A 9,117-nucleotide genomic window follows, 5' to 3' on the forward strand; every position below is an offset into this window, starting at 1 on the left:
AAGCAAGTTGAAAAAATGAAAAAAAAAAACAAAACGACATACTAACCCCCTTACGTTTTTTGTCACTCTTTTTGGACGCTTCTCAGGCCCCTGTTGAGTGTGTGTGAGGTTTCCCCTGTTTTTTTGACCAGAAAAGTGCATCAGAAGCAAGTTGAAAAAATGAAAAAAAAAACAAAACGACATACTAACCCCTTAGGTTTTTTATCAAAAATCACCGCCCTCAAACTTTTGCATTTTATGCAATTTTTTGGATGCTTCTGGGGCCCCTGTTGAGTGTGTGTGAGGTTTCCCCTGTTTTTTTGACCAGAAAAGTGCATTAGAAGCAAGTTGAAAAAAATGAAGAGAAAAAAAAACGACATACTAACCCCTTACGTTTTTTGTCAAAAATCACCGCCCACAAACTTTTACATTTTATGCCATTTTTGGATGCTTCTGGGGCCCCTGTTGAGTGTGTATGAGGTTTCCACTTTTATTTTTGACAGAAAAGTGCTTTCAAAGCAAGTTGAAAAAAATGAAAAAAACGACATACTAACCCCTTACGTTTTTTGTCAAAAATCACCGCCCACAAACTTTTACATTTTATGCAATTTTTGGATGCTTCCGGGGCCCCTGTTGTGTGTGTGTGAGGTTTACACAGTTTTTTTTGACCAGAGAAGTGCATTAGAAGCAAGTTGAAAAAAAAAAAAACAGAAAAAAACAACATACTAACCCCTTACGTTTTTTTTGTCAAAAATCACCGCCCTCAGACTCTGGCATTTTATACACTTTTTGGATGCTTCTCAGGCCCCTTGTGTGTGAGGTTTCCACTGTGTTTTTGACCAGAAAAATACATTTGAAACAATTTTGGTCAAAAATCACCGCACTGCAAGTGAGTTACTAATGCACATCTATTAAATGCATAAATGTATTTTTAGATATTGATGAATGCAGTATTAACCGGGGAGGCTGTAAATATGGCTGCATTAACACTCTGGGGAGCTACGAGTGTACCTGTCCGCCCGGGTACAAGCTGCACTGGAACAAAAAGGACTGCATAGGTATGTAGTAGCACTGCCCCCTTGTGGAAATTGAGAAGCTCAGTAGTCATAATGTCTTTCATTTCTCCTCAGAGCTGGTGAAATGTCCTCCAGGCCTTGTTGCGCCGAAGGCTACTCTCACCTGTAGTAAGACAGGCAAGAAAGAGAGCTGTTCTCTCACCTGTGCCTCCAAAGCACACTACCTGGCAGGTATGGAAATTGCAACTGAGAGTGGCAGTGGAATCTTCTGCATAGGTTTGATTTTCCTTTTGTCCCTGCGTGTCATCTTGCAGAATCTGACAACAGCTATTCTGTGAGCTGCGGGATCCCCATCGTCAGAGGAAAGTCACCTGCCAGGCTCAACTCCAGCAGCAGTCAGAGCTGCATAGGTGCCGTTCTCAACATGCTTTTCTGCATTTCAATGTTGCTGTGGCGGTCTCTGTGTGTGTTTTGCATGTCTTTGCATCCTACCCACTGATGCCGTGTTTTTTCTGTAGAGACTTTGGCGCCTCCAGTGAAGCAGACTGCATCGTTTAAGATTAAAAATGCCAAATGCCACCTGCACCCAAAGTTGACTGGCAGGACTGAGGACAGGGGGCGGACTCTAGGACCAGGTTAGTCTCTATCTTTGTTTGTTGCTGCGTAACACGAACCCTAACCGACAGTGCCCTCAAACACTGGCATTTTATGCAGTTTGTGGCTGCTTCTGGGGCCCCTTTTGAGTGTGTGTGAGGTTTCCTCTGTTTTTTGACCAGAAAAGTGCATTAGAAGCAAGTTGAAAAAATGAAAGAAAAAAAAAAACGACATACTAACCCCTTACGTTTTTGTCAAAAATCACCGCCCTCAAACTTTTACATTTTATGCCATTTTTGGATGCTTCTTAGGCCCCCGTTGAGTGTGTGTGAGGTTTCCCCTGTTTTTTTGACCAGAAAAGTGCTTTCAAAGCAAGTTGAAAAAACTGAAAAAAACGACATACTAACCCCTTACGTTTTTTTCGAAAATCACCAAATTCAAAATCTGGCATTTTATGCCATTTTTGGATGCTTCTGGGTCCCCTGTTGCGCGTGTGTGAGGTTTCCACTTTTATTTTTGACAGAAAAGTGCTTTAAAAGCAAGTTGAAAAAAATGAAAAAAACGACATACTAACCCCTTACGTTTTTTGTCAAACATCACCGCCCTCAAACTCTTGCTTTTTATCCCATTTTTGGATGCTTCTCAGGCCCCTGTTAAGTGTGTGTGAGGTTTCCCCTGTTTTTTTGACCAGAAAAGTGCATTAGAAGCAAGTTGAAAAAAAACACAAAAAAAAAACCGACATACTAACCCCTTACGTTTTTTGTCAAAAATCACCACCCTCAAACTTTTACATTTTATGCCATTTTTTGATGCTTCTGGGGCCCCTGTTGAGTGTGTGTGAGATTTCCCCTGTTTTTTTGACCAGAAAAGTGCATTAGAAGCAAGTTGAAAAAATGAAGGAAAAAAAAAAAAACACATACTAACCCCTTACGTTTTTTGTAAAAAATCACCGCCCTCAAACTTTTACATTTTATGCCATTTTTGGATGCTTCTGGGTCCCCTGTTGAGTGTGTATGAGGTGTCCACTTTATTTTTGACAGAAAAGTGCTTTCAAAGCAAGTTGAAAAAAATGAAAAAAACGACATACTAACCCCTTATGTTTTTTTCGAAAACCACCAAATTTAAAATCTGGCATTTTATGCCATTTTTGGATGCTTCTGGGTCCCCTGTTGCGCGTGTGTGAGGTTTCCACTTTTATTTTTGACAGAAAAGTGCTTTAAAAGCAAGTTGAAAAAAATGAAAAAAACGACATACTAACCCCTTACGTTTTTTGTCAAACATCACCGCCCTCAAACTCTTGCTTTTTATGCCATTTTTGGATGCTTCTCAGGCCCCTGTTGAGTGTGTGTGAGGTTTCCCCTGTTTTTTTGACCAGAAAAGTGCATTAGAAGCAAGTTGAAAAAAAAAAACAAAAAAAAAAAACGACATACTAACCCCTTACGTTTTTTGTCAAAAATCACCGCCCTCAAACTTTTACATTTTATGCCATTTTTGGATGCTTCTGGGGCCCCTGTTGAGTGTGTGTGAGGTTTCCCCTGTTTTTTTGACCAGAAAAGTGCATTAGAAGCAAGTTGAAAAAATGAAGGAAAAAAAAAACACATACTAACCCCTTACGTTTTTTGTAAAAAAAAATCACCGGCCTCAAACTTTTACATTTTATGCCATTTTTGGATGCTTCTGGGTCCCCTGTTGAGTGTGTATGAGGTTTCCACTTTTATTTTTGACAGAAAAGTGCTTTCAAAGCAAGTTAAAAAAAATGAAAAAAACGACATACTAACCCCTTATGTTTTTTTTCGAAAATCACCAAATTCAAAATCTGGCATTTTATGCCATTTTTGGATGCTTCTGGGTCCCCTGTTGCGCTTGTGTGAGGTTTCCACTTTTATTTTTGACAGAAAAGTGCTTTCAAAGCAAGTTGAAAAAAATGAAAAAAACGACATACTAACCCCTTACGTTTTTTGTCAAACATCACCGCCCCCAAACTCTTGCTTTTTATGCCATTTTTGGATGCTTCTCAGGCCCCTGTTGAGTGTGTGTGAGGTTTCCCCTGTTTTTTTGACCAGAAAAGTGCATTAGAAGCAAGTTGAAAAAAAAAAAAAAAAAAACGACATACTAACCCCTTACGTTTTTTGTCAAAAATCACCGCCCTCAAACTTTTACATTTTATGCCATTTTTGGATGCTTCTGGGTCCCCTGTTGAGTGTGTATGAGGTTTCCACTTTATTTTTGACAGAAAGGTGCTTTCAAAGCAAGTTGAAAAAAATGAAAAAAACAACATACTAACCCCTTATGTTTTTTTTGAAAACCACCAAATTCAAAATCTGGCATTTTATGCCATTTTTGGATGCTTCTGGGTCCCCTGTTGCGCGTGTGTGAGGTTTCCACTTTTATTTTTGACAGAAAAGTGCTTTAAAAGCAAGCTGAAAAAAATAAAAAAAACGACATACTAACCCCTTACGTTTTTTGTCAAACATCACCGCCCTCAAACTCTTGCTTTTTATGCCATTTTTGGATGCTTCTCAGGCCCCTGTTGAGTGTGTGTGAGGTTTCCCCTGTTTTTTTGACCAGAAAAGTGCATTATAAGCAAGTTGAAAAAATGAAGGAAAAAAAAACCACATACTAACCCCTTACGTTTTTTGTAAAGAATCACCACCCTCAAACTTTTACATTTTATGCCATTTTTGTATGCTTCTGGGTCCCCTGTTGAGTGTGTATGAGGTTTCCACTTTTATTTTTGACAGAAAAGTGCTTTAAAAGCAAGTTGAAAAAAATGAAAAAAACGACATACTAACCCCTTACGTTTTTTGTCAAACATCACCGCCCTCAAACTCTTGCTTTTTATGCCATTTTTGGATGCTTCTCAGGCCCCTGTTGAGTGTGTGTGAGGTTTCCCCTGTTTTTTTGACCAGAAAAGTGCATTAGAAGCAAGTTGAAAAAATGAAGGAAAAAAAAACCACATACTAACCCCTTACGTTTTTTGTAAAAAAAATCACCGGCCTCAAACTTTTACATTCTATGCCATTTTTGGATGCTTCTGGGTCCCCTGTTGAGTGTGTATGAGGTGTCCACTTTATTTTTGACAGAAAAGTGCTTTCAAAGCAAGTTGAAAAAAACAACATACTAACCCCTTATGTTTTTTTCGAAAACCACCAAATTCAAAATCTGGCATTTTATGCCATTTTTGGATGCTTCTGGGTCCCCTGTTGCGCGTGTGTGAGGTTTCCACTTTTATTTTTGACAGAAAAGTGCTTTAAAAGCAAGCTGAAAAAAATTTAAAAAACGACATACTAACCCCTTACGTTTTTTGTCAAACATCACCGCCCTCAAACTCTTGCTTTTTATGCCATTTTTGGATGCTTCTCAGGCCCCTGTTGAGTGTGTGTGAGGTTTCCCCTGTTTTTTGACCAGAAAAGTGCATTAGAAGCAAGTTGAAAAAATGAAGGAAAAAAAAACCACATACTAACCCCTTACATTTTTTGTAAAGAATCACCACCCTCAAACTTTTACATTTTATGCCATTTTTGGATGCTTCTGGGTCCCCTGTTGAGTGTGTATGAGGTTTCCACTTTTATTTTTGACAGAAAAGTGCTTTAAAAGCAAGTTGAAAAAAATGAAAAAAACGACATACTAACCCCTTACGTTTTTTGTCAAACATCACCGCCCTCAAACTCTTGCTTTTTATGCCATTTTTGGATGCTTCTCAGGCCCCTGTTGAGTGTGTGTGAGGTTTCCCCTGTTTTTTTGACCAGAAAAGTGCATTAGAAGCAAGTTGAAAAAAACAAAAAAAACAAAAAAAACGACATACTAACCCCTTACGTTTTTTGTCAAAAATCACCGCCCTCAAACTTTTACATTTTATGCCATTTTTGGATGCTTCCGGGGCCCCTGTTGAGTGTGTGTGAGATTTCCCCTGTTTTTTTGACCAGAAAAGTGCATTAGAAGCAAGTTGAAAAAATGAAGGAAAAAAAAACCACATACTAACCCCTTACGTTTTTTGTAAAAAAAATCACCGGCCTCAAACTTTTACATTTTATGCCATTTTTGGATGCTTCTGGGTCCCCTGTTGCGCGTGTGTGAGGTTTCCACTTTTATTTTTGACAGAAAAGTGCTTTCAAAGCAAGTTGAAAAAAATGAAAAAAACGACATACTAACCCCTTACGTTTTTTGTCAAACATCACCGCCCTCAAACTCTTGCTTTTTATGCCATTTTTGGATGCTTCTCAGGCCCCTGTTGAGTGTGTGTGAGGTTTCCCCTGTTTTTTTGACCAGAAAAGTGCATTAGAAGCAAGTTGAAAAAAAAACAAAAAAAAAACGACATACTAACCCCTTACGTTTTTTGTCAAAAATCACCGCCCTCAAACTTTTACATTTTATGCCATTTTTGGATGCTTCTCAGGCCCCTGTTGAGTGTGTGTGAGGTTTCCCCTGTTTTTTTGACCAGAAAAGTGCATTAGAAGCAAGTTGAAAAAAAAAACAAAAAAAAAAACGACATACTAACCCCTTATGTTTTTTGTCAAAAATCACCGCCCTCAAACTTTTACATTTTATGCCATTTTTGGATGCTTCTGGGGCCCCTGTTGAGTGTGTATGAGGTTTCCACTTTTATTTTTGACAGAAAAGTGCTTTCAAAGCAAGTTGAAAAAAATGAAAAAAACGACATACTAACCCCTTACGTTTTTTGTCAAACATCACCGCCCTCAAACTCTTGCTTTTTATGCCATTTTTGGATGCTTCTCAGGCCCCTGTTGAGTGTATGTGAGGTTTCCCCTGTTTTTTTGACCAGAAAAGTGCATTAGAAGCAAGTTGAAAAAAAAACAAAAAAAAAACGACATACTAACCCCTTACGTTTTTTGTCAAAAATCACCGCCCTCAAACTTTTACATTTTATGCCATTTTTGGATGCTTCTCAGGCCCCTGTTGAGTGTGTGTGAGGTTTCCCCTGTTTTTTTGACCAGAAAAGTGCATTAGAAGCAAGTTGAAAAAAAAAACAAAAAAAAAAACGACATACTAACCCCTTATGTTTTTTGTCAAAAATCACCGCCCTCAAACTTTTACATTTTATGCCATTTTTGGATGCTTCTGGGGCCCCTGTTGAGTGTGTATGAGGTTTCCACTTTTATTTTTGACAGAAAAGTGCTTTCAAAGCAAGTTGAAAAAAATGAAAAAAACGACATACTAACCCCTTACGTTTTTTGTCAAACATCACCGCCCTCAAACTCTTGCTTTTTATGCCATTTTTGGATGCTTCTCAGGCCCCTGTTGAGTGTGTGTGAGGTTTCCCCTGTTTTTTTGACCAGAAAAGTGCATTAGAAGCAAGTTGAAAAAATGAAAGAAAAAAAAAAACACATACTAACCCCTTACGTTTTTTGTAAAAAATCACCGCCCTCAAACTTTTACATTTTATGCCATTTTTGGATGCTTCTGGGTCCCCTGTTGAGTGTGTATGAGGTTTCCACTTTTATTTTTGACAGAAAAGTGCTTTCAAAGCAAGTTGAAAAAAATTAAAAAAACGACATACTAACCCCTTACGTTTTTTGTCAAACATCACCGCCCTCAAACTCTTGCTTTTTATGCCATTTTTGGATGCTTCTCAGGCCCCTGTTGAGTGTGTGTGAGGTTTCCCCTGTTTTTTTGACCAGAAAAGTGCATTAGAAGCAAGTTGAAAAAAAAAAAAAAAACAAAAAAAAACGACATACTAACCCCTTACGTTTTTTGTCAAAAATCACCGCCCTCAAACTTTTACATTTTATGCCATTTTTGGATGCTTCTGGGTCCCCTGTTGAGTGTGTGTGAGGTTTCCACTTTTATTTTTGACAGAAAAGTGCTTTCAAAGCAAGTTGAAAAAAATGAAAAAAACGACATACTAACCCCTTACGTTTTTTTCAAAAATCACCAAATTCAAAATCTGGCATTTTATGCCATTTTTGGATGCTTTTGCGTCCCCTGTTGCGCGTGTGTGAGGTTTCCACTTTTATTTTTGACAGAAAAGTGCTTTAAAAGCAAGTTGAAAAAAATGAAAAAAACGACATACTAACCCCTTACGTTTTTTGTCAAACATCACCGCCCTCAAACTCTTGCTTTTTATGCCATTTTTGGATGCTTCTCAGGCCCCTGTTGAGTGTGTGTGAGGTTTCCCCTGTTTTTTTGACCAGAAAAGTGCATTAGAAGCAAGTTGAAAAAAAAAACAAAAAAAAAACGACATACTAACCCCTTACGTTTTTTGTCAAAAATCACCGCCCTCAAACTTTTACATTTTATGCCATTTTTGGATGCTTCTCAGGCCCCTGTTGAGTGTGTGTGAGGTTTCCCCTGTTTTTTTGACCAGAAAAGTGCATTAGAAGCAAGTTGAAAAAAAAAAAACAAAAAAAAAAACGACATACTAACCCCTTACGTTTTTTGTCAAAAATCACCGCCCTCAAACTTTTACATTTTATGCCATTTTTGGATGCTTCTGGGGCCCCTGTTGAGTGTGTGTGAGGTTTCCACTTTTATTTTTGACAGAAAAGTGCTTTCAAAGCAAGTTGAAAAAAATGAAAAAAACGACATACTAACCCCTTACGTTTTTTTTAAAAATCACCAAATTCCAAATCTGGCATTTTATGCCATTTTTGGATGCTTCTGGGTCCCCTCTTGCGTGTGTGTGAGGTTTCCACTTTTATTTTTGACAGAAAAGTGCTTTAAAAGCAAGTTAAAAAAAATGAAAAAAACGACATACTAACCCCTTACGTTTTTTGTCAAACATCACCGCCCTCAAACTCTTGCTTTTTATGCCATTTTTGGATGCTTCTCAGGCCCCTGTTGAGTGTGTGTGAGTTTTCCCCTGTTTTTTTTACCAGAAAAGTGCATTAGAAGCAAGTTGAAAAAGAAAAACGACATACTAACCCCTTATAATTTTTGTCAACTGTCATTAGGCAGTTCAGATACCCTGCAATGACTAACCTGCTATTAAGACCTCTGTGATAGTAGTTTGCTGATTGTGATGTCATGTTTCCACAGGAGGTGGTCAGCCCTGCAGTAACTGCCTCGTGACGTTTGTCAATCTTAAATGCGACTCTTCAAAGAAAGCAAAAGGGCGACGTGCTCGCAACCCCACTAATAAAGAGGTCACACGAATCACTTTGGAGCTGGAAGCCGAGGTCAAACCTGGCGACACAACAGGTGATTTTTCGAATGTAAAATAAATTGTAACCAACAATTTTAATGCTAACAGCATATTTCTTCATAATCATAATAAATGTAAATAATTACAGGAAGTTGTAATCTCAGCTGCCTGAGACAGCGTATGGAGAAACAGGTCAAGACTTACATCAAGGCTCTGAAGAAGTCTATCAACCAAGAACGCTTTCTGATCCGAGTTGCTGGTTTGGAATACGAGGTGGCCCAGAAACTTCCACAGGCTGCCCCCATTCAAGAGAACTGTGGACCTGGCTCGGAGAGGGACAGCGGGCGATGTGGTACTTCATTTACTTTATTTAGTTCAATCGGACTTTGATAACAAGGCAGATGTGATGTAATAGTGATTAATAGT

General features: G+C 38.4%; 1 protein-coding gene across 5 annotated transcripts in view; it reads left to right on the forward strand.

Moving 5' to 3' along the window:
• Window positions 1–9,117, forward strand: part of scube3 (signal peptide, CUB domain, EGF-like 3) — a 90,389-nt gene that overhangs the window by 74,747 nt on the left and 6,525 nt on the right. For all 5 annotated transcript variants that reach the window (XM_078796796.1, XM_078796797.1, XM_058050618.2 and 2 more), the window contains 6 exons: window positions 915–1,037; window positions 1,110–1,226; window positions 1,310–1,405; window positions 1,514–1,630; window positions 8,586–8,747; window positions 8,840–9,043. In XM_078796796.1, the coding sequence (XP_078652922.1) occupies window positions 915–1,037; window positions 1,110–1,226; window positions 1,310–1,405; window positions 1,514–1,630; window positions 8,586–8,747; window positions 8,840–9,043 (819 nt within the window). The remainder of the gene's footprint in view (window positions 1–914; window positions 1,038–1,109; window positions 1,227–1,309; window positions 1,406–1,513; window positions 1,631–8,585; window positions 8,748–8,839; window positions 9,044–9,117) is intronic.

The sequence above is a fragment of the Doryrhamphus excisus genome, linkage group LG15, assembly GCF_037039965.1.
Source record: "Doryrhamphus excisus strain RoL-2023G ecotype Guam linkage group LG15, RoL_Dexc_Guam_v1.1, whole genome shotgun sequence".
In the NCBI taxonomy this organism is placed as follows: domain Eukaryota; kingdom Metazoa; phylum Chordata; class Actinopteri; order Syngnathiformes; family Syngnathidae; genus Doryrhamphus; species Doryrhamphus excisus.